The 25,866-nt window shown below is 49.2% G+C and overlaps 1 protein-coding gene across 6 annotated transcripts in view; it reads right to left on the reverse strand.

The window, feature by feature from the left end:
* AACS (acetoacetyl-CoA synthetase) overlaps nucleotides 1-25,866 on the reverse strand; it is a 52,664-nt gene that overhangs the window by 12,399 nt on the left and 14,399 nt on the right. For 5 of the 6 annotated variants that reach the window (XM_003420276.4, XM_023539204.2, XM_023539201.2 and 2 more), the window contains exons 5-10: nucleotides 19,258-19,355; nucleotides 17,304-17,418; nucleotides 16,792-16,873; nucleotides 12,315-12,462; nucleotides 5,736-5,816; nucleotides 4,286-4,410 (exon numbers count right to left, since the gene is read on the reverse strand). In XM_003420276.4, coding sequence (XP_003420324.2) covers nucleotides 4,286-4,410; nucleotides 5,736-5,816; nucleotides 12,315-12,462; nucleotides 16,792-16,873; nucleotides 17,304-17,418; nucleotides 19,258-19,355 — 649 coding nt within the window. The remainder of the gene's footprint in view (nucleotides 1-4,285; nucleotides 4,411-5,735; nucleotides 5,817-12,314; nucleotides 12,463-16,791; nucleotides 16,874-17,303; nucleotides 17,419-19,257; nucleotides 19,356-25,866) is intronic. The other variant, XM_064272052.1, reaches the window with a different exon arrangement.

Here is a 25,866-nt window from a genome sequence, read left to right on the forward strand (position 1 = left end):
TAAGGCCCCTCACATTCTGACCTCATGCGCCCACTTTCCAATTAAGTAGAGTCTTTAATAAACAGGTGCTCGGGCTCCTGAGCTGAGCCCAGGCCAAGGAGAACATTCCTTGCCTGTGGTGACCTGGTGACCGTGTCTCGTCTTGGCCCACCACTACCACACTCGCCTGCCTCAAAACCCAATAGAGTTTGGCCGCAATGATGCTGTGAGACTTCTGAGAGTAGATCATGAAAGGTCAAGTAGTTTCTTCCTTGACCAATGGAACATTCCTGCTTGGAGCGCTGAGCCACCATGTAAGACACCTAACCACCCTGAAGCTGCTATGCTGAGAGAAGGCCAAGCCACATGGAAAGGCCACATGTAGGTGCACTGGTCGGCAGTACTGATCTCTGAGTCATCCCATTCCAGGCTCCAGACACACAAGGGAAACTGTCTTGGATCTTCCAGACCAGCCTTCCAGCCAACTGAGTACCACTGAGCAACCTCAGTCAAAGCCACAGGGAACAAAGGGACTGCCCAGCCAAGCCCTGCCCAAATTCCTGACCTACAAAATCTATGAGCAGAATAAAATGGTTGTTCTTTAAAAAACAAAAAAGTAGGTGCTCAACATCGACTTCTCGGCCCAGTTCCTCTTCTTAAATAAGCTCACATTTAATGAAACTTAGAAAACTGTGGTTCTTTTCAAACGTTCAGAATTAAGTCGCTTATCCCTGCATTTGCACTCAGAGAATGCTGTGCTAAATACAAATTGTTGTGTTTTCAAGGGGAGAGCATTATCTAATTATGCCATTTCCCTCCTTGATTTTTCTTCACCCAATTCTCTTTCTGTCTGCTCACCCATCAGAAGCCTGCTACCTAGAACCATCCAACTACAACACGCCCACGTGGAACACAAGACAATGCAGACACTTCCTAGCTACACGCTAAACCTGGAGAAAAGGCCCCAGAGTTCTAGGCCCAGCTCTCACCACAGTATTTCCCTGGCCAGGCCCCTGGAGCCCGTGACCCACCCTCAAAGTAGGAGAAAAAGAGTCTTTTCAAAGAATCAAAGGCTCAGTTATCAAGTGTGTTCAGAGATCCGTGAGCTGATACTATAATGATAAAAATTACATTCCTAGATCGACCAGCACTCCTCTAAGTATCAGAAGCACAGAGGTAGTATTGTGAGGACTCTGCCTGCCCTGATCTGAGGTCGCTCTTCTTGCCACAGACACAGGACTGCAGAGACCGCATTTACTTTATTTCGGTTAACTCTGAAAGCGGGCACAGCATGGGGAGCCCGCACCCACTGATGCCTTCGATTTTCCTGGGCAGCCACAGCAAGGACTTGAGCCTTGCAATCTAAGGATCCTCCCCATGAGCCCCTGCCTGCGCTGTGATGTCCCACCACCGACCCCCCCCAGCCCAGACCTCACTGTCAGCGCCACAGACCACATGGCAGTCGGGTCCTCTGGCACAGAACAGCCCAGAGCCCAAGGGACAGCAGGTACTCAGACGCTTCCTACATGGAGCCTGACCACAGAGCTGTGAACACATGTACTCACACACACAATCACACATACTCACACACATTCAACCACACATACACTTATAGGTTATCATGTGTGCATACACACACTCTCACACTCACACATGCATGTACATGTACCCTCACACATACACCACCACAGATACATACTCACTAAAGCACCCTAACATAGACACGCACCCTCACACATACACACACAGCTGGGTTTCCCTGGGACCCTTCGTCCTTCAGCCTTACTAACCCAAGTCCCAGTGATGTACATTTTCCTCCCCGCCCGTCTTCTCTGCTCCCCCACAAAAAGAAAGAGCATGTCTCCACCTGGAGCTGGCTTAATGAATTTAAGGGTAAAGTTCTTCAAGCCATTTCAGTTCTCAGGGATTTTATTGACCTTTCCCTGGAGACAATCTCATTAGGAAATAATCTTCCCTTCTAATATCAAATATCGTGAGCCAAATGTCAGGATTTAAATATGACACCGGCCAGGCAAAGTTGTATTTAAAATGTTAATGGCCAGGGATTTAAAAACATTCATGGTTTCTTCTGTTTCCCCACCATGGGCAGATTCGAATGTGAAGCCATTAGACATTTCAGAGCCTGTCGACTTCAGGCTCCTGGATCTCCGCTGGCGTCTACACTCTCAGTTCCGAAAGCCCTTACTAGGCCAAGGGTACCCAAGGGCACCCAAGAACTGCAGGGACCAGGATTCACCAACCACAGCGATCAAACCCCAAGGCCCTGTCATTAACTCATCAGTAAAGAAAGCCCTAACGGAGATGCTTCTGGCATTTTCTAACAACGGGGGGAGGGGTGACTGGGCCCACGTGATCCTCCTCCCGGTGCCGGTCACGGACTTCTGCCCCTGCAAGCTGGAACTCCCACTTGCTGTTCAGCCGAGGAACGAACAGTCAGCAGGCTGTAGGGACGCGGTGATTTCTTTGGAAGCCACAGAATGCATTCAGAAGTCCCTTCCTGATTAGTGCCAGTGAGACTCATCACCAGGAACAGCTGAAGGCGGCTGGGGGCTGACCTTGCCCTCATGCTCCAAGCGCTTCTAATCCTCCCTAGGGGTGGACTCCGCACTAGCCCTTTATGAACTCACACTCACTGCTCCCTGAGGACGCTTGTTTGCTCAGCCTTTATTTTAGGTCTTGAGTTTATCAGCCCTGTGTGAATAGTACTTTCACCGGTCCTCAATTTTTCTCCTTTTAGAAATGTAATGTGTGACTAATTGCCTCCATTTGCCATGAGACCAGAAGAACTGGATGGTGCCTGACTATCATTATGGAACATTTTGATTAAACATTCTCTGGAAGATAAACAACTGCCTCCTTTGCCATGAGGCCAGAAGAACTGAATGGTACCTGGCTACCACTACTGAACATTTCAATTAAAGATTCTATAGAAGAATCTCTGAGCAAAAGTGGGAAAATGCAGAACAGAGTTTAAAATTCTCAGACTGTAAGCTTTCAGGAGCCATGAAGGTTGGATGAACCCCTGAAACTACTGCCCTGAGATGATCTTTAAACCTTAAACCAAAAATACCCCCTAAAGTCTTCTTAAAACAGAACAGTAGTTTAGCTTAGTAACTAGTAAAAAATGTGGCGTAGTGGTTCAGAGCTATGGCTGCTAATCAAAAGGTTGTAAGTTCAAATCCACCAGGCACTCCTTGGAAACTCTATGGGACAGTTCTACTCTGTCCTATAGGGTCACAATTAAGTCAGATCGACTCGATGGCAGGGGTTTTTTTCTTGAGCATTATGCTCATTTAAGAGCATCAGTGACAAGAGCAACTCGAAAGACTAGATAGGAACTTTAGGGAACAGGAAATCTGTGTTAATGGGGAAGGAACAACTCAGAAAAGGAGAATGAAAGTAGTTCTACAACTCAAAGAATGTAATCAGTGTCACTAAACAGTACACGTAGAAACTACTCGGGAAAAACAGGATTTCAAATTTTCATGGAATCCAGACTTTCTGGAGCCATAGGGGCTGGAGGAACCCCTGAAACTATTGTCCTAAGATAATCTTCAAACCTTAAATCAAAAATATTCCCTGAAGTCTTCTGTAAACCAAGCAATAGTTTAGTTTAACTAGTAATGAATGTCTGCCTTGAGCCCTGTGCTTTTTTAGAGAACTATCTATATGGGATCAAACTGACAAGAGTAACTCGAAAGGTTAGAGAAGAAACTTTGCAATGAGCTCATGTTAGCTGGGGAGGAACAATTTGGAAAAGATGAGAATGACTGCACAACTTGAATAATCAATGTCACTAAACTGCACATGTACAAATTGTTGAATTGGTATATATTCTGCTGTGTATATTTTCAACAACAAAAACAAAAAAACTCTTTAAAAAAGAAAACCAATCACACACAATTTTTTTTTTTAATTTTCCTCCTTTAGCACTTCTCCGGCAGTTCTTCCTTTCCAGAAATAACTTCACATTCCCTTTCTGAGGCCTTACTGATTCCTGAGCTCACCCTGCAGGGCTGCCTCATTGCTCTGTGTGGAAGAGTCCTCGTCTCTCAGTCAGTCCCTATCAGTGCCCGCCCCGTTCCCATTTCCCATGACAACTTCAACATCTGCCCGCGGCCCCTGCCACACACACTCCCACCCCTAGACAGGATTGCCATAACAGGAAAGCGTCCCAAAGACAGCACTGTGATTTCACATGGTGGAGGCTGGAGGGAGCTGTGGTTTTCGTGTCTGATCATAAAGGAACTTTGGATGATGCCACCTTGGTCTCCTAGTTACCTACCCTATCCTGTCCACCAGGTCCCAGAGCACGTTGGGCGTCGGGAACAACGGGGAGCCGTCGTACAAGACCAGGGACGCGCCTGTGGCCAGGGCGGACACCATCCAGTTCCACATCATCCAGCCGACCTGCAATGAGTGAAAGGGCCACGGTGTAAATCGGGAGCACGGCCGCCACTCCGCGCAGTCTATCGCTCGGCCTCGCATTCCCCTAGAAAACCGCCTGTAACTGAGCCCAAATTTGGCAACAGCTGTCTGCTTCAAATGCTCGATGCTCGGAAGTAGCAATGCCACGTCTAGGAATTTGTCCTGCAGTGTGTGTGTGCAACGACACGGTGAAGGAAGAGCTTTACAGCCGCATCGGTAGTGACAACAAAAGACTGAAAACAATTCGATGCCATCAACGTGGGAAGGATTAGGCCGAACGCCGTGCAAACATACCATGGAGCACTACACACTTAATGAGCTGACCCACATAAAACATTTACAACAGAATCTGACACCTAGCAAGCACTTCCAAGTTAGCCACTGGGGAGCCATGAAAAAGAATCTCTAAGACACTGTTAAGTGGCACAACAAGCACAGCAGAGCGTGTGGTGTGCCCTATTGTGGAAAAAGGGTGGATATGTGAAACCACAACCCCCCCCAAAGACATGCAAAGGCATGGGCTTGTCCTGCAGAATGTGTATAAAAGGGAGCTAATGAGGTCACCTATGGACCCTGGAAGACTCCAGCCTCTCACCCTGTAACCTATTTGCGCTGCTTGAGATACTAGACAAGTAGAGCTTTTTTTTTTAATCCAAAAAGGCAGGCACACACCCACCAACGGTGACAATTCGCGTCTCCAAAGGGAGCATTTCTGGGTGGCTGTGCTGCTACACAAACACAGGCTTCGGCACTGAAACACACGAGTAATAGCACGGACAGCGGTGCCACTAGCGAGCACGCAGCCCTGGCGCGGCCCTTATGGCCAAAGAGACTAAGGAACCCCGGCCCCGCCCCTACCAGCGTGGAGACTCACGCTGCCCCGGCCCCGCCCCGCCCCGCCCCGCCCCCGCCCCTACCAGCGTGGAGACTCACGCTGCCCCGGCCCCGCCCCTTCCCCGCCCCGGCCCCGCCCCTACCAGCGTGGAGACTCACGCTGCCCCGGCCCCGCCCCTACCGCCGTGGAGACTCGCGCTGCCCCGGCCCCGCCCCTTCCCCGCCCCGGCCCCGCCCCTACCAGCGTAGAGACTCACGCTGCCCCGGCCCCGCCCCTACCCCGGCCCCGCCCTTACCACCATGGAGACGCACGCACGCACTCACGCAGCCCCTGCCCCGCCCTTGCCGCCATGAAGACGACCGCACGCAGCCCCGGCCCCGCCCCCGCCGCCATGGAGAACAACGCACGCATTCCCCGGCCCCGCCCCCGCCGCCATGGAGACGCACGCACGCAGCCCCGGCCCCGCCCTTACCGTGGTGTAGTACAGGATGATGTCGCTGCTGCCCATGTTGCCGTGCAGAATGTGTTCCTTCAGGTGCTGGATGAGGGTACCCTGCGGGGTGGGGACACGTGTCAGACAGTCCCTCCCCACACTGCCAGAGCGAGAAGAGGAAGTGAACCTCCTGTCTCCTTCCTGGAGGGGTTCACCTCGTCGAGCCCTCTGGCCCCGACGGGCAAGGCTGCCAGTCACTCTGCCACCAGACAGCCGAGACTCACTGCAGCCTCGAGAGCGTGACCCCAATACTCCCCAGCATGTTTTCCCCTTTTTCAAAATGGGTGACTGAGAGCTTGACATAGCTAAAGCCATGATGAACCTATAAGTTCTTCTCCTTCCTGTCTGCCTCAATGACTTTGTTCTTTGTTTTAAACTGATGCAAGTGACCTTTTGTTCTGTCCGACTACCTGTGGCTTACAACCCCCACAGGAAAATCAGAGCCCAGGTATCTGATGTGAGTATCTTTAGCCTAATAAAGAAGTGTCTGGCAGGGGACTGTGTAAAATTGCTCTTTGGGACCCTATAGAGACAGCCTATGTTGCTGCTGGGTCCCCAGTGATGTATACATCTCCTTAATAAACGTTCTCACTCTTTCCGACTTGGAGTATGTTTCATTGGCTCGACTGCTCCAGGGCCCGGACCCTAATCAGGTAACAAGAGGGACGCTCTGCCCTGCTCTGCCCTCTGTCTGCAAGCCTTCAGTGCCTGGGTGATGGAGGGCAGCCCAGGGAAGCCACCCACTACAGGCAGACGAGAAATGAAATTACTGAGAGGCCAAACCAGAGATGGGGCAAGAGAACTGGCTCAAAGCGACCACACATACTTCTAGAACAAGGGTTAGACCCACCTGCGCCCATCCCAGTGGAGGACAGCAGGTGGCAGAGCAAGCAAATCACTGGACACAGCAAAGCGGTGCCACCCACGGCTCGTCATCCTCAGGTTGGGATCCCAGCTCAGGGCCCCAATACCGAGGGGGGATATCACAGGCTCTGCTTGCAGCTAAAACCAACGCCAGACACGTGGGGGGCTCACAGAATGCCCACTGCGCAATCGGGCTGCCTTCAGCCCATTACAGCCGAGCCCCCAGGGTTGAATTTAACAAGAATACATTGTTCAGAGGGAGGGACGGCCTGGCCTTAGCCCACAGTCACAAGCTTCCATGGACGTCCCAGAACACGCACAGTTCTCACTAGGAGTGAGTGTGCAATCATTTGGGCATAAACTCTTCAGGACCTCTTTCAACGAATGCTAAATATTTACAAAGTGAATTCTCAACTAAGCTTTCTGGTTATAGGAACCTGTGGCAAATCCCCCTTCCCGTTTTCTTTTTTATTTAAAATTCCTATTTTATTTAAATCTGTATCTTCATCCACCCAGTCAGCTTTGAGCCTGGTGTGTCTAAAAACCCCCTTCATTCATTAGTTCAATATTCGCATGCTCTCCGATAGCGTAAAACAAACGGGGCTTTGCAACAGAGCTTTGCCTCTCTCTCACGAATTTATCCGTGTGATTCTTGACAATTCACATCAATGGTTTTTCACTTAATTCTTAAATATTCATGGCTGAGTCTGAATGCCATCCTTGAGGGAAGAAGGTAGAAGCAGGACAGTGTTCTGTGTCTCTGGCAAGGAGATTTTTTTTAAACATAAAAAAAAAAAAAAAAACTTCTGAGGCTGGTCATAGATTACCCAAACCAGTGCCATCGAGTTGATTTGACTCATAGCGACCCTATAGGACAGAGTAGAACTGCCCCATAGAGTTTCCAAGGAGCGCCTGGTGGATTTGAACTGCCGACTCTTTGGTTAGCAGCCCTAGCACTTAACTACTATGCCACCAGGGTTTCCGGTCATATATTAGAAACCACAAATCAACAAACCAGGAACACAGCCCACCCAATAAACCACAGACATTTTAAACAGTCTGACCTCTCTGGCCTGGCATCACTTCTGTGTTTTCAAGCTTGCTGTCAAGATTAACTCTTGAAAAAGGGGAATGCTATAGCCCACTGAAGACAGAATACATGCTTTCCGGAATTTTCCACACCCTAAATATACCAGCACGATTTTATGAGCAAACAATGTTTAATACATTTTTATGCTCCTCTCCTAAAAAAAAAAAAAAAGTGGCATTCACTATGCAAAAAGCACTAAAAATAAAAGTAACAGTTATACATTTCAGCTTTTCCTAAAATGTCTCTTGTGTTTGCCAGCCCCTCCCCTTGTCAAGGTTTCTGAAAATTCTCATCTCTATGGTTTGTTAACAGGCCTTTGGCAAGGCAGCCCAGGGCCGACCCTCACCAGGGACAAGAGGGTTGCAACACCGAAGTGAATTGCACCTTTGACTATCAACACACCCTGACGTGATTTAATAAAATGGGGTGGTGTGGACAACAAGGACATCTCACTCCTACAGAAAAGCAACTTAGATTTTAGCCAGTGTTACTTCCAAGGCAGGGATAAAGCCTTTGGACCCCCCTGCTCCCATCCTAGTTTGTTCAGAAGTCACCAACTTTGTGGTTGTGTCCAAGTAAACTTTATTTTTTAGAACAGGTTTAGATTTACAGAAAAGTTGGGACAATAGCATACAGTGTTCCCATATACCCCACAATCCGTTTTCCCTATTACTTACGAACACCTGACATTAGTATGGAGCCCTGGTGGCGCAGTGGTTAAGAGCTAGGCTGCTAACCAAAAAAGTCAGCAGTTGAAATCCACCAGCCACTCCTTGGAAACCCTACAGGGCAGTTCTACTCTGTCCTATAGGGTCACTATGAGTCAGAAGCAACTTGACGCCAACAGGTTTGGTTTTGTTTGGGTTTGGACACTAATATGTGCTGTGGATTGAATTATGTCCCCCCAAAAATGTGTATATCAATTTGGCTGGGCCAGGATTGCCAGTATTATGTGGTTGTCCTCCATTTCGTGATTGTAATTTTATGTTAAAGAGGATTAGGGTGGGATTGTAACACCCTTACCCAGGTCACATTCCTGATCCAAGATAAAAGGAGTTTCCCTGGGGTGTGGCCTGCACCAGCTTTTATCCTTCAAGAGATAAAAGGGAAGGCAAGCAAGCAGCTCGGTAGCAGACTGTGTCCTTTGGACCCTGGGCCCCTGTGCCTTAGAAGCTCCTCAACTCCCGAAAGATTGAGGACAAGGACCTTCCTCCGGAGCTGAGAGAGGGAGAAAGCCTTCCCCTGGAGCTGACACCCTGAATTTGGACTTTTAGCCTACTTTCCTGTGAGGAAATAAGTTTCTCTTCCCCAAAGCCAATCACTTGTGGTATTTCTGTTACAGCAGCCCCAGGTGACTAAGACAGTATGGGACATGTGTTACAATTAATGGACTGACATTGATACGTCCTTAGCACCTCAAGTCCATACTTTATTCACATTTCCTTAGTTTTTACCTAATGCTCTCCTTCTATCCCAGGATCCCATGCAGAATCCTGCGCTACATATAGTTGTCGTGTCTCCTTAGACTTCCCTTGGCTGTGTTGTGACAGTTCTCAGACTGTCCTTGTTCCTGGTGGCCTGGACAGTTGTGGGGAGTACTGGGCAGGCACGGTAGGATGCCCCTCTGTTGGGATCTGTCTGACGTTTTTCTCATGATTAGGCTGGGGTCATGGGTTATCGGGAGGAAGACCACAGAGGTCAAGTGCCATTGTCATCACATGATATCATGGGTGCAAACTTCCCACGTGACCTTGATTATCTGGCTGAGGTATGTCTATCAGGGTTTTCTATTATAAGTTATTCTCTGCCCTTCCCAGACTGTGGCTCCGTGGGAGGAAGTTACCATGGAAGCTCACAGATAAGGAGTGGGGAGTTAGGCTCCACCTGCCTTCAGGCAGAGTATCTACAAAAATGATTTGGAATTTTTCTGCACAGAGATTTGTCTCTTCTGCCCCCACACTGCTGGGTTTCAGCAGGTGTGTTGTACTCTACGGATATATTTTATAGCCTTCGTCAACCCTCCGTGAATCCAAATCCAGGTGATAATGAAGCCGTCCAGACTCCTCCTTTCTTTGCTCTGATGAGAACACTCTGTGAAAGCTGTGTAAGCCTTCAAAATAATTCACAAGGAAATGTGTCCTTTTGATGGGCAGGATTCAAACTGCTTCTAAGTACAGAGAATGACTGTAAAAGCTAAACGAGCCAGAATAAGAGAAATTCTCTGTTTCACTGTCAGATCCCACCATCTTATCAGGAAATAGCTGGGAAGCTGACTGAGAACATGGGCTTCCTCCACTTGGATAATTCCCTTCTACTGCATGGACGGAGAAAAGGTGACAGCAGGATGACTGAGGCACTCCAATTCCTCTCATCCCCATGGAAACTTCCTGTCTCCTGCTAAGCCAACTGAGAGGAAACGGGAAGTCAGATACGGAGAGAGCTGGAGGGCCCGTGGCAATCTGAGATCGAGAGCCACAGATGCGGAACCCTGCGAGGCTCGTGGTTCCCGCAGATCAGCCCAGGAGAGGTCCAGTCCAAGTAAGCACTTCACGAGTCAGAAAAAAGCATCTTGCCAAGACCAGCGGCGGAGCAGGATCCGCCAGAAGGGTGACCTGGTTAAGTCTCAGAGATGAGGTAAACTGGCACGGTGTGCCTCCTGACAGGATGCACCGAGGATGACACGGGTCTGGATCTCACCATGAGGAAGCATCACACAAACCCAAGAGCCCTTCTGCAAAGCGCCTGGCCTGGGTGCTTCAATACTGTCCAAACCATGCAAGACAAAGAAGGGCTGAGGAGCCTTCTGGATTATAGGATGCTGAAGATACGTGACAGCTGAATACAGTCCAGCCTGAATGCCACAAAGGACGTTATTGGGGAACTGGCCAAATTTGAATATGGACTGTATGTTAGGTGATGATATTGTTTCTATGTTAACTTTCCCGAGTTTGATGATTTTTAAGGTGAAGTAAGAGAACGTGCTTGTTCTCGGGAGATACCTGCTCAAGCACTGAGGGGAGAAGGGTCATGACACCTGCAACTCACTCTCAACGGCTCAGCAAAACAGAACATAGTAATTGTACATGAAGGAAGACAAAGCCCAGTGGCAGAACGCTGACAGTGGATGAATCTAGCCCAATGGTATCACGGGGCTCTGCGTGTTATTCTTGCCACTTTTCTCGAGGTTTGAAAGTTTTCCAAAATGAAAAGTTAAAAGTTTCCGACCTACCTGTATGAATATAAAACTTAATGCTTAGTAGTAAAATATTATTTTAGGTGTTCTAGTAAAGTTAGGCTTTTGACGAAATCAGAAGGTGAGTGGAAGGCACAGTAAGCTTTTCCTCAATCAATCACACTTTATAACAGAACCTAATGGCTTTCAAATTTCTGACGACAACCCACAGATGTACATCGCAATGCCACCCAGAACACACGTACACCCATATATATACTTACATAACCAAAGTTTCCTGAAACAATAGCCACATCCCTTATAAACTGAGACACGCTGATATTTTCTAGTCTTGCCTGTTCTACCTCACTCTGGTCGAGCCCCATACGTTGAGTCCACTGAGGTGTCCCACCCACAGTGTGGAAATCCCTGGCCTTCCCAGCACACGCCTGGCCGCTGGCAGAACTGCAGGCTATGTGTGGATTCTGGGCTCCATGGAAATGGAGCCTCTAAGCCTGCCCAAATGATGGCAGGTGCCACACAGCCCTCGGCACAGCCACCCTCTGTGGCCCTAAGTTAGAGATCCCCACTCCGGCCCTCTACTTTATGGGGGGCTGCACGCTGGAACTGAGACAAGGACAGAAGACTGGAGAGCCTCAAGGCCAGAATAATAGGCCCATTGATCTGGGACTCTGTCCCATGGGAGATGTTACAAGACAACCCACACATGCAGCCCGTGATGCACAAAGTCTTACATATCGCTCTCAAGTTGTTTTTCAGGACCCTGCCATAAGGGGTGGTGTTACAAGATAACCCACATCCCGGACTCTGATGCATTAAGTTCCACCTATCTTCCCTACAAGCTGCTTTCCAAAGATGAGCAGAATCAGCCGATCCCCAGGACACGCGCAGTGAGAATGGGTGCGACCTTACAGTCTTGTCAAGTGGCCACTGAGACTGTGCAGTGCTGACGTGACACTGTCCAAACTGACTCCACCCTGGGTTCCAGATGCCCACACACCTGATTTCTTAGCCCCTCTATTTCTCCGAAAGCCCCGCCTTTTTCCCCAGAAAGCAATGAATAAAACATAAGATCCTTCCAGCCTAAAACCCATTATAAACTCCAAGAAAACCTCCATTCAGGGAGAGACTGGAGGCTAGCGTAGGCAGAAGCCCCTCTCCGTCCCTCCCTCTGTCACAAATAAACTTTCACTCATGTGGAACCTCTGAGCCTCTCCTGGTCATTCCTGGTCAGTAGGAGCCAAGAACCTATACAGGACTTGGTCCCAAGCTGGGGAGTCGTGTCCTGCAACAGCACCCCCGGGATGGGGGTGTTTTGATGATGCAGACACCACTGACACCCCCTGGGAGGCCCCGTCACAGAACACGAACAAAGACGGACGGGCCGCTGCGCCCTGACTGGGAGACCTACCCCGGCTGAGTGCACCATGCACTTGGGGGAGCCAGTTGTGCCCGACGAGAACATGATGAAGAGAGGATGGCTGAAGGGCAGCTGCTCAAACTCCAGCTGCGGCGCCTGCTCTCCTTTCCCGGTGGCAAGAAAGTCATCTAGGAACACGCTGTGGGCAGAGATCAGGGAACAGACGTGAGCATCCAACCCTTCTATGCTAGAGCTGACCAAAGGACGCCACAGGCCCAGGGGGCCACCCTTTATGGACTGAATCCTGTTCCCCTGACCCCTGTACCTATGACCATGCCTCTGTCTGAATCTATGTGAGAGGGTCATACTGGAGTGGTGACTCAGAGAAAGAGCACAACAGATAGGGAGACGCATGGGGGACGAAAGCCGCTAAGGAACCAGGGATTGCCAGCAGCTGCTAGAAGCTTACCTAGACGAGGAATGACCTTCCCCTCCAGCCACGCCCTGAATTCGGACTTCAACTCCCCTAAACCGTGAGACAGTATGGTTCTGTTCTTTAAAGCCCCCACCTGGGAGATCTCCGTTTCAGCAGCACTAAGACACTTCCATCCTAGACTGGGCCTGCTCACCTCCCCCGTCTTCTACCACCAGAGAGCCTGGATTTCTGGGGGAAACTGAACCTGTGTGGAAGCCTCTCGAGAGGGAGGGGGGAGTCACATCTCGGGAATTCACACTAAGGGAAGGAAAACAAATTGAAAGAGTGAAAATTTCAAGTTGCTTTAACACTGCTGACAGGGCCAAGGGCTATCTCTTAAGAGATGCTAAGTGCTTTAATAAAGGCTGTGAAGCCGGGTCATTTACAATTAGCACATCTGCTGTTTGTATGCAAACACTGCCCGAGCAGGTTTCCAAAATAGTGACATCGAGAGGGAACCCATTCTACTTTTCCTCGATTAGCAAACACCTTGTTTCCAACAGCTGCCCAAAGGGAAGTGTTAGCCAAATGGGTCAGAAGTATGCTTTCGCCGTGAGGTGAAGAAAGGAAGGAGGTTCTGGGTTAGTGAGCTCTTCCAGCTTCACGGAGCTCACACTAGGAAGGTGGGGTTATATATGTGAGCCACAAGTTCACAATAGAAAAACCCGTAGCTAGGCCAGTACCACGGAAACCCCGGTGGTGTAGTGGTTAAGCGCTACAGCTGCTAACCCAAGGGCCGGCAGTTCAAATCTGCCAGGCGCTCCCTGGAAACTCTACGGGGCAGTTCCACTCTGTCCTATAGGGTCGCTATGAGTCGGAGTCGACTCGACAGCACTGGGTTTAGGCCAGTACCATGTGTTATGACTAACTTTCTACACCCTGGGGTTTGTGACAGCAAGGTACAAATACCTGTCCAAGAACCAACAGCATGAATCCCAACCATTAACTCTCACAGAAGAAATCTCCCCCAGCCTTACCCCTGAAGCCAATATAAAGCCTCTGTGTGGCTAAAACACCACCAAAAGAGGCAACCTGAACAGGAGGTTTATTTTCTGAGCTGGCAACAAGGCAGGAGATGCCCAAAGCCACTTTGGGGGCATGTTTTTCTGTTCTGGTATCAGCAAAAACAACAGTCCCAGAACACTAGCCCTATTCTTCCACCAGTTTAAAAGAGGTCAGAAAAAGAAAAATTACTGTTATGGGACAAATGCAACTTTTCCTTATTGTTGTTAGCTAACTTCAAGTCAGTTGGAGGCTGACTCACGGCAACTCAACATACCAATGAACGAACATTACCCGGTCCTGCGGCATCCCCTGATTGGTTACAGATAACACCATTGGGATCCATAGGGTTTTCATTGGCTGATTTTCAGAAGTAAGAGGACTAGGCCTTCCTGAGTCATCTTAGTCTGGGAGCCATGCTGAAACCTGTTCAGCGTCAGAGCAACACACGAGCCTCTGCTGACAGGTGGTGGCTGCACGTGAGGTACACTGGCTGGGAATCGAACCTGGGTCCCCCGCATGGAAGGTGAGAGTTCCGCCACTGAACCACCAATGCCCCTACTTCCTTTCTAACAAAAAAGTTGCCATCAAGTCAATTCTGACTCATGGCAGCCCCATGAGTAAAAATCCGTCAAACTCAGCCTTCAGCAATTTGCCAAGGATGATCACTCTGGGACACAAGGCCATACATCTGAAAATGAAGCATTTGACAGCGTTGCACGTGAAGACTTCCTTAAGGATGACGATGTCTCTGGGAGAAATGTGGTGGCTTAGAAAGGGCATACAAAAGAATTCTGCTCTGAGCGGTAAACCACCTAAACAGTCTGCTCCAAGTGTCAGGAAAATGACTCGCTGTGGAACTTGATGGCCCGTGAACGCCCATTCTACCTCCGCCTTCTATACAGTCCCATTTAGGTGAAGTGCCCAATCTAAGTGGATACTTCACACAGAGAAACACCTTTTCTTTCAAAGGGCCTATGAATCTCAGTAAATAACAATTACTTTTGATGCTGTCCTAAAAACGGAAAGCCCAAAAGGCGATCCCCCCTCTTCCAGGCCTTGGCACATGGCCGTCTGTGTTCTTGGTTTATCTCCCGTGCCCAGCCACCAAGGATGAAGAGCAATGGGAGCCTGACTCTCACGGTTTGATGAAGGGAATCTTGGACATTGTATGAAGCCAAATGAAGTGGCTAACATGAGTCTCCCGGATGCTTGCACTCTATATTAATTACTGATAAACATATTTACAAAAACCAAAGCTAGGCCACTGGGGGGCTGGCAGCCCCATCTGGTTTTCTTCTAGCCTCTAAATCACTGTCCCCATCAAAGAAAACAGGGGCGTAGTACTCGGTGACATGAAATGTTACAAGGGTTCCGTCATCTGCCAGTAATTCATCAAGGTCAGCAGGGTTTCCATCGTCCACAGGAGCAGGTCCAAGCTCTTGGGCTTGCCTCTAAGGACCTGCCATCCCAACCCCTGCTGCCCACCCAATGGTTTCAAGGGACAGTGCCCATGTGCCTGCAGCGCCAGCCCACTCATAATAGGCAAGATTTATCAAGAGCTACTGCGTGCACTTAGCTAAGCACTAGCTTAGTAATCCTCCCAGCCACCCGGGAGAAGGGTGCTGTTATCATCACATGTTAAAGTTGGGAAAGTAGAAGATAAAGGTTTGAGTGCCAGGGGAAGCACACCTGGCCATGGGCTCTCCCCCACAACCAACTTCAGGCAACACTGAAGGCAGAGAACTCCAGGAACTTTGTGACTGGCTCAGTTTGGACCAAATTGTAATTCATTTCCTTAATTCCTATTTAAAACGAAGGCACCACGATTGTACCTGGTACTTAATCATGTAGCTTATCAGGTTATAAATGTCAGAAAAACAAAGGAAGATGCCATTAGTACTGGGGACAAAAAATAGAATATAAGAAATATATATATAGACACATTAATACACACGCATGCACACACTATACACACTATATATACACATACATATAAGCACACACGCACACACACACGCACACACATAAATACACGTATAAGTGCCAATGAAGAAGCCCTGTGGCCAATGCCAGAGCTGGGCCTGGCCCCCACCACACCTACTACTCATAAGGAGCCCTGACTACTTCTGGGGTCTTAAATGCTAGAAAGCAGCCATCTAAGAGGCATCAATGGGCCTCAACTCACCGGGAGCAAAGAAGAATGAAGAACACCAAAGACACAAAGTAATTATGAGCCCAAGAGACAGAAAGGACCACATAAAACAGAGACTATATCAGCGTGAGACCAGAAGAACTAGATGGTACCCGGCCACAACTGATGACTGCTCTGACAGGGAACGCAACAGAGAACCCCTGAGGGGGCAGGAGAGCAGTGGGATGCAGACCTCAAATGCTCATAAAAAGACCAGGCTTAATGGTCTGACTGAGACTAGAAGGACCCCAGAGGTCATGGTCCCCAGAACTTCTGTTACTCCAAGACAAAAAATTTTCTCAAAGCCAACTCTTCAGACAGGGATTGGACTAGAATATGGGATAGAAAATGATACTGCTGAAGACTGAGCTTCTTGGATCAAGTAGACACAGGAAACTATGTTGGCATCTCCTGTCTGGACGGGAGATGAGAGGGCAGAGGGGGTCAGAAGCTGGCCGAATGGACATGAAAATAGAGAGTGGAGGGAAGGAGTGTGCTGTCTTATTAGGGGAAGAGCAATTAGGAGCGCATAGCAAGGTGTATATAAATTTTTTTATGATAGACTGACTCGATTTGTAAACTTTCACTTAAAGCACAATAAAACTTTTTTTAAAAAAAAGGAGCCCTGACTAGAAGAGTAAGGACTCCTGGGACCTGTCTTGTTCTGCCAATAATTTAGAGGAATTATTGGAGGAATGACTCTGGGAGCCTCAAGTGCCCCATCTACAAAATGATGATTGTAACTGAACCCCCTCTACCTCTAAAAATCCAAGTTGAAGGTTCACGGGGGTCAACTTCCTGAGGGATTCCAAGTGGGTTCTACTTGGAACCCAGGGAGTACAACAGGGCTGACCTACCTGTTTGGAATCTTCGAAATATCTACCTTCTCTCTGGGGGCAACATAAGGTATCACCACCACTTTTTTCAAATCTGGCAGTCCTGAACAGAGAAGGGGAACAAACACAGGCTCACACTCACCAGGTACTTAATTGCAGACTATAAAATGTAATATAACCCAAAACCAAAAAATCAAACCAGATGCCAGAGTTAACTCCAACCCATGGCAACCCCATGTGTGTCAGAGTAAACTGTGCTCCACAGGATTTTCAATGGTCGACTTTTCAGACGTAGATCGCCAGGCCTTTCTTCTGAGGTGCCTCTGGGTAGACTCAAACCTCCAACCTTCTGGTTAGCAACCGAGCACATTAACCGTCTCCACTACCCAGCGACTGCAGGGACAAGGTTACTCAGGGTTGCTGCAGTGCTTGCAGCTACCAAGTGACCTTCTATGCCCCTGGAAAGGCCCCTGAGCTCTACACCACTCCCGTGTCCGCCCATGCCGCCCCAAAGCCAGGGAAGAGCCCCGCACCTTTAACGACCTGCTGCAGTTTGTCCATGTGGTTGTGCTCTTTGCCATTGTACACAACGGCCTCCACGGAGAAAATGAGCTTTGGCTGGATTTGAGAAAACCGGTCCAGAACACCCTGGAAGCAGAAGGAAAACGGCAACACAGATCACCAAAAGGCAAAAGCCTTTAGCCGTTAACAGGACTGCTTCATGTCAAGGGAAAGAAAAACATGCGTTACCAGCACATGAGCCACATTTCCACGTCCCCACCACCAGTGGCCAATAAAGACAGTCAATCAAAACGTTACTTGCATCTGAGAAGTTACCACCATTCCAAGGAAAGCAGTGACAGAAACACCAGAAGTACTTACAGACATATCCAAAACAGGAAAGTCCAAGTTTATGAAATAGGAAAAGTATAGGGTGACTGTGTTACCTAAAAGACGTCCTACTCTGCAGAAAGACTCACTGAAGGCTCCTTTTGACACGGCTCCTCTGGCATGTATAAAGTAAGGCAACTCACACTCCGCAGCTCGACCCCATGCTTTAGTTCCCTTTTAATCCTGAATTAAAGAAGAGCCTGAATCCTCCAAACAGTACATTTTTGCCAACCAATTGCATCACCCTACAAATGTACACACTAGTAAACCATTGTCTTCGAAGCAGCCTCCCACACATGCATGTGGTCCTCCTGCCAAGCACACACCTTTCCTAGACGAAGGAACATCTCCAATGCAGGTAGATTTACCTTGTTCCTGAGACTTCTGTGAGCTGACAAGTGCAGCCTCTTAACACACTTAGTAGGGCCTGAGCAGCATCCCCAGGGTAACAGATTTAAGTTCTGAGACAGATCTTCTATTTCAGTTCCCCTCCCAGCCATCCTCAGGTTCAGATCGTTAGAGCAGGGCTTTGAAGTGGTTCCCTCAGGTTGGAAGCCCTGCTGAGAATTTGCATTTCCACTCCCAGATATACTGAATCAGAATCTACATTTTAACAAGATCCCCAGGTATTTTTATGTATAACTTCTGGGGGAACTTGTTAGAAATGCAAATTCTCAGCAGGGAACTTGTTAGAAATTCAAACTCTCAACAGGAGTTCAAACCAGAATGAACAGGCCATCTCACCCGCCCGGTCCCCAGGCACCTGACAAGCCTGCTGCCACGCCCAGGCCTGCATGGACCCTGCACTTCCACACACTGACAAATCAGCTGTCCACTGGCTCAGCTCACTTCAACCATGACCACAGCCAACCACACATGTGCCAGGCTGTCCTGCAGGACGAAGAGGGGTCACTACACCGTACCACGACACAAGAAAATGAGGAGCGTTTCTGGGATAGACAGGAAGAGTGAAGCGTCTTGGTAGGAAGGTGCTTGGCCCTGTCTTTTCTGAGCAGCAAGTGGAAAGCTCCTCTATGGACGTGGACACAGCACCCAGCACCCGCAGCCTCTCTGCCCAGAGCTGGTTAGCGCAGAGGGGGCCGGAGCCACACTGCCATCTAGTGACAGCTCTCATGAGCACTTCCCCAGCCAGAGCAGCTCCCTCAGCAGCTGTGACGCCAGAAAGGGCTGGACCGCTCTGGAGCCAGGAACACCCCACCCTGCGCTCGGGGCACACAAAATCCAGATGGACTCAAGTCTACCAGGAGTGGCTTCTGTGGCGACCTGGAACACCCAGCAAGACTGGACGGAAGCAGCCGTGAGGAGCAGGCTTAGGGTCAGTGGCGCTCCTGTGGATGTCAATGCCAGGTATGAAAGGGTGACCTAGACATCCACCATGGTCCCATCCTCTCCCTCCACCCTGTGGCTGCAGGTCCCTGAGCCCCTGAGACCAAGTACAGGAACTCTGCTGTCTAATAAGTCTTCAGTCAGGGGCTGAATTCCAGCTCTGGGGGCCATGACTACTCCCGGTGGTGGTTCCCCTGCAGAGATCACAACATCCCAGGCCCTCAGGGCAGAGTGGGTACACTCACTTACGTTCACACCAAAGTCTGGGGACGTGGAACTCCAGATGGCACCGATGCTCGCGGCCGCCAGCATTGCCTCCACGGCGTGCTCACCATTGGGTAAATAACCTGCAGGAGGGACACAGGTAGAAGGCCTGTGGTTCAGGCTGAGTTAAAGCCAGGGCAGGAGTGGGGAGGGGGACTGGCCCTGAGCTGCCCCAAGGGGCACAGCCAGCCTGACCCATCCAAGCTGCCCTCACATCCCTTGTTGCCCTCCGCCGGCCTATCCACTCCCACTCCGCCCCTCTAACCATCTCTAGAACCCACTCAGAGCGACCTCCACGGCCCTGCCCTCCTCACTGGCCTTTCTTCCCTCCACTCTCCCTCGCTCTTGGGCTCTGGTCAGCTGTTGGGTTGCTCTGAGCTCCTCCTACCTTAGGGCCTTAGGCCTCTGCACAAGTTGTCTGTACTGGCTGAACGTCCTTCCACGCACACCTGCCTTCCCCAGCCAGCGCGGCTCATCCATCAATTCTCAACTCAAACAAGACTTCCTGCGAGAGGCCTTCTCTGAGGCCGTCCTGCCCCCTTATCACCCAAACTCAGGTCCACCAGCTATTCACCCTCAAAGCACACTGCATTTCTCCCTCACAGAATTTACCATAACTGCAAAAATATAATCACCTGTGTAATGACCTGCTTAATACCTGGTTCTCAGGTGAGGGCAGGGACTTTGCCTGTTTGATTCTCTGCTCTACCATGCCCTGTGCATTCAAGCCCTTAGGTACTGGCTGGCATATGGATGGGTGGGTGGGTGGACAGAGGGGTGGGTGGGTGGACAGAGGGGTGGGTGGGTGGGTAGATAGGAGGGAGAGGGGATGAAGAATATAAGGAGGACATTCAAGAGGCATCTATAAACCCATACAGGGCAGAGGAGGTAGTCAGGCCCTCCATTTAATGGGAAGAAGGGCTTTTAATGCCAGTAGAGGCAGATAATCTCTATCACCAGAGAGACTTTGATCAATTTAACATCTTCCTAAATGATCAGAGGATAGGGCTCAGGCAAGTGACACCAGGGAGCAGAGGACACGGTCAGCGCTTCCCCCGAGCAATGACGTGGCCCCCAGGTGACCGCAAAGCCCCTCGAGGCTCCCTGGACAGCTCTGTCCCTCTGCCCTACCTCTGAAATGTCTGCCTGGACCACAGCAATTGGTGCTTTGTGTCTTTGGGCTCACATCCATCTCCCTACCAGGCCAGAGCACCCCAAGGGGCGGGTCTTGTGTTTTCTGCTCAGCCCGCGTGTTCTGCCCAGCACCTGGCATATGGCAGGCCCATGGATGTTTGCTGAATGAGTCAGCTAAGGGGATGAACCCTGGCTGCGAGCATAAACAGAAGACTCTCCACAGGGCCACTACCCATGGGCAGAGCAGGAGTCACAGCCCTGGGAGGCTTCGGGATGCAGCTGGCTTTCTGGTGACTGAGAAATGGCCTGGAGCCAGCCCTTCCCCCAACGCAGATTAGACGGCAACCTTGGGGACCACTTTGCAGACAACAGGAAACTAAGCCATGAACAGTTAACTCCAGCTTTTGAAGCCCTCACAGCATCTACCCATTTAATCCTCCCCTGGACTCATTCCCTGGTGTTCTCGTCTGGAAAACACATAGTCCTGGACCTAATAACGATGGCCGGGCCAAGCTTAAACACATGAACAGGGTGGGTCACAATGCATCAGCCTGATTTTGAAGAATCTGGGGCATCGAAGCCAAGAGTCTCTCCAAAGAAAGCACAGTCAGAAGCAATCTCAGCCATGTTTCCCCAACATACTCTACTCGCGATTTCTCCTTCTCTCAGGAAAGTTTGCTTCGAAAGGAAATTTTAAAAAATTTAAATGGGAAGGAAGAAAAAAATTGGACAGCACAAAAAAAATTTTTGCGTTACTTTTCTAGGCCCTAAAAGAGTACTGATTAAACTGGACCAAGAAGGACCCAAGAAAAGTGAGGTTTCAGCCACAAAAATACCTGCTTTGAGCACTGTTTACAATAGCAAAAAGCTGGAAGCAACCAAGGTGTCCATCAACAGATGAATGGATAAATAAATTGTGGTATATTCACACAATGGAATACTACGCATCAATAAAGAACAGTGAGGAATCTGTGAAACATTTCATAACATGGAGGAACCTGGAAGGCATTATGCTGAGCGAAATTAGTCAGACGTAAAAGGACAAATATTGTATAAGACCACTATTACAAGATCTTGAGAAACAGTTTAAACTGAGAAGAACGTATTCTTTTGTGGTTACGAGAGGGGAGAGGGAGGGAGGGTGGGAGATGGTTATTTACTGATTAGATAGTAGATAAGAACTACTTTAGGTGAAGGGAAGGACAACACTCAATACAGGGGAGGTCAGCACAACTGGACTGGACCAAAAGCAAAGAAGTTTCCTGAACAAACTGAATACTTCGAAGGTCAGCAGAGCAAGGGTGGGGGTTTGGGGACTATGGCTTCAGGGGACTTCTAAGTCAACTGGCAAAATAAATTCTATTAAGAAAACATTCTGCATCCCACTTTGAAATGTGGCGTCTGAGGTCTTAAACACTAACGAGCGGCCATCTAAGATGCATCAATTGGTCTCAACACACCTGGATCAAAGGAGAATGAAGAACACCAAGGTCACAAGGTAATTATGAGCCCAAGAGACAGAAAGGGCCACATGAACTAGAGACTACATCATCCTGAGACCAGAAGAACTAGATGGTGCCCGGCCACAATCAATGACTGCCCTGACAGGGAACACAACAGAGAACCCCTGAGGGAGCAGGGGAACAGTGGGATGCAGACCCCAAATTCTCATAAAAAGACCAGACTTAATGGTCTGACTGAGACTAGAAGAATCCCAGCGGTCATGGTCCCCAAACCTTCTGTTGGCCCAGGAGAGGAACCATTCCCGAAGCCAACTCATCAGACATGGAAGGGACTGGACAATGGGTTGCAGAGAGATGCTGATGAGGAGGAAACTACTTGTATCAGGTGGACACTTGAGACTGTGTTGGCATCTCCTGTCTGGAGGGGAGATGGGAGGGTAGAGGGGGTTAGAAACTGGCAAAACGGTCATGAAAGGAGAGGCTGGAAGGAGGGAGCGGGCTGACTCATTAGGGGGAGAGTAAATGGGAGTATATAGTAAAGTGTATATAAGTTTATATGTGAGAGACTGACTTGATCTGTAAACTTTCACTTAAAGCACAATAAAAATTATTTTTGAAAAAAAAGTGTATATTGGAAAAAAAAAAGTACCTGCTTTGATAATCAGTCCAACTCCAGTCACTCCTTCAGGGCATATTTAGTCTATGCCTACTACGTGCCAGGCACTGTTCACATACTGAGACACGGCAGTGAACAGAAGACCAAGTCCCAGCCTCTAGCACTGGCAGAGATACACAAACACACAATCGTTAAATTTCAGGAGAGTGATAAGCACTACAAAGAAAAATAAGGCAGGGTAGAGAGAAAGTGATGACAGGTGAGGGATAAAACTTTCCACTGCCTAACAAGGAAAGGCCTCCAGCCTGTGACACTGAGCAGAGGCCTTGATGGGCCAGAGCATGGACCCCATGTACATGTACAGGGAGAACATTCTAAGAGGTAGACTTGGCATGTTCCTTTCTATTTGATTTGTTTCTGACCAACAGACATGTGTTGAGCACTGCAGTGCAATGGACCGCTTCTGTGTGGCCTTTCTCGCCATGGTCTTGTAACTCCCACCCAGGTGACTGGGCAGGACTGTGCATATATGGTAATTGTGGCCTACAAAAGGGATTGGTCAGTTTTGCCATCCCACTGGGTTTGAAACAAGGCACCCCAGAGACCGGAAAGAGAAGAGCCCACCACCACCAAGGAAGGAGAGATCAGCAACAGAGACCAGGCAGCAGGAGACAGCACAGTGGGCTTCCCAGCCCATGAAGAGAGAGAGCTGAGTGCCTTTGGGCAGAGCCCTAGATCCAGGCACGGCTGGGAAGAAGCTGTCCTGATGGAAAAACTATATCCTTGAGCCTGAGTTGTAACTTGTTGCTTCCCTAATAAACCCCGTAGTCGTGATTATGGTCTATGGGTTCTGTGTGGCCATTCCAATGAATTATCGAAGCCAGTAGAGAAGTAGAGTATCACGGGAGGGATGGCTGGTGTCGGAACTGGTAAAGATGGCAAAGAGAGGAAACATGTCTGACCTGTGCCTCATAGAAATCAGCCTTGGACAGTTGATCTTGAGTTTCCTTCCCCTTGTGAAGTTAAAAGAGGTCAGATACTGCCCCCACACCATTTTTACAAGCACTAACTCCACAGCCAGTTCTGTTATCTGAGAGGAAGACACAAGGTCCTTCCCAGTGCCTCAGCTTGGCAATCATTCCCGCTTTGCAAACACACGGAAAGCACACACTTGTAATAAGGTTCCTTAGGAGGGGCGCACCCATGCCAAACACCAAGGTTCCAAAGCCCAGAAGATTCTCCTGCAACCAACACTGTCTTGTGGCCTCACCTCATTACCACAGGAGGTGGCACCTAGGATGGAGGTCAAGAGCTCTTACCACCAGGGTCACAATGAAAGATAAATTAACTTTATCTTTACTGGCTTATCCCTGTGTACACATCTGCCCACTTATAAATTAAGTTCCCTTGGGACAAAGAAGAGGCCTATTTACAACCCTTGAAATCTTTTCCAGAAGTCAAGGTGAAGGGAAAGCTGCAAGAAAACCACCTCAGCGGATCTTAGTAGGACATCATGACTCAGGGCCCAGGGGAGCTGAGGGGGGTGGGGTCAGGGAAGTAGAGGGAGCCAAGCCTTCCACTCCCTGTCTGAAAACTCCTACCCCGGCTCCATCCAGAGCCACCCCTAATGGGGCCTCTGACAAGTTCCTGGCAACTCCTCACCTAAGTGATAAGGAGGGGTCACCAAGGCCAAGGGGCACTGCAGAGAGAGGGACCAGCCCTGGAGACGCTTCAGAGGGAAGGAGTGAGGAGTGAAAGTAAGAGCAAGAAGAGAGATGGGAGAGGAGGTGAGAAAGTGAGCAAGGATTGCACAGGGTTTTCCATGTGGTTCTGGACTCAGATCTCCACCGGGGAGTGACGAGAAGTGACTGATGGCTTCCAAGCAGGGGACGGACATAATCTTACGCCAGTGCTATTGGTCCATGAGTGAAACTGAGTGGCCAAAGAAGACAAGAGCCCTATCCTTAAGTTTAAGAGTAAAATCTGATTTCTCAGCCCAGGGATAAATGGTTTAAACTCTACCTCAGCAGAACAGCAAAAAACAGAGAGAAAATGACAATCACACTCAACATCAGCATGGCCGGGACGGGAAACTGTCTATTCAGTGCCATCACCACCAGCATCACTGGCCAGGTGGAGGCCCTGCTCTGGGTGCCTGGGGATGCAGCCAGACAGAGCAGACAAACACCATTCTCTGCCCCGAGGCAGCCCCGCATACTTGGGAAGGCCTGAGCCCTGATTTTCACCCTGAGCTCCAGGTGCTGAGTGATAAACACAACTCGGCAGAGCAGAGAGTAGGGCCCAGAAGAATCTGGACACGCAGCCTCTCTCTCCTGCCCTGTTTAAGATGAAGATGCTTGCTGCCCAGAGAGGGGAAGTTACTTGTCCAAACTCACAGAGCTGGTCGGTGGCAGCATCGAGTTTGGAATCAGGTCTCATGACACGTAAAGCCTGGCCCTGCTGCACCTATAGCTTGCAACCTCTCAATCACTGCTAAACAAACGCATACGAGGATGGACAAGTGGTGGTGATCTCAAAGAGGTGATGTGGCAGAGAAGGCCCTGGACAGAGAGCCTGGGAACCTGCGCCTTAGTCCTGGCTCAGTGGCTGGCCGGCTGAGAAAACGTCGTCAGGTACTTCTGTTACGTCACTGTTGTAACAATGAACACTAAGAATCCATTTTGCTTAGTGAATTTGTGATGAGGTGTTTTGGGTATGAGATTTCATCCCTCGCTAAAAAGTAGCACTTTTTAATTATTATTTTCAGAAGCTGGGTGTTTCCATATAGACAAATTTTCAATTAACACATTTATTGTTGATGTTTTCAAAATCAATACTCCTTTTAAATGAAATCCTTTTAAAAGTAAAAAAAAAAAAAAAAAAATTCAATGGCTAATTTACTTTTCTCTGTAGCCCTCGGTCTCCCATCTGCGAACCAAAGGGGCTGGTGACTTTTAAGGCTCCTCAGGGCTCTAGTCCTCAGGGGTCCTTGAGGAACAGGAAATTGGCCAAGTGAGTCCCTCTGCTAATTAAACTCCCCTCCTAGGTTTTCAGTATTGGAAACTGAAATAGTATCAGCACAAACGGAAAAAATTATAGAGTGAAATTTACCTTTGGAAATGCCCTCAGAAAGCGCCGAGTTGGAAGCAGATGGACCACCTCTCAGGAAGTCCTGTGGCTGGTCCCACCTCACCCCACCCCACCCCACCCCCTCCAGCATTGGAAGGGATCACCATTACTTTAATCAAGCACCAGATAAACTATCTGGCTGTGCTTAAGGACCTGTTTTATAAAAAACACATGGCTAAGTGAAAAGATCAGCCCGGAGAGGGGGTGGGATGAACAGGTGGAGCACAGGGCATCTCTAGGGCACGGAGACTA

Source organism: Loxodonta africana, chromosome 19 (genome assembly GCF_030014295.1).
Source record: "Loxodonta africana isolate mLoxAfr1 chromosome 19, mLoxAfr1.hap2, whole genome shotgun sequence".
In the NCBI taxonomy this organism is placed as follows: Eukaryota; Metazoa; Chordata; class Mammalia; order Proboscidea; family Elephantidae; genus Loxodonta; species Loxodonta africana.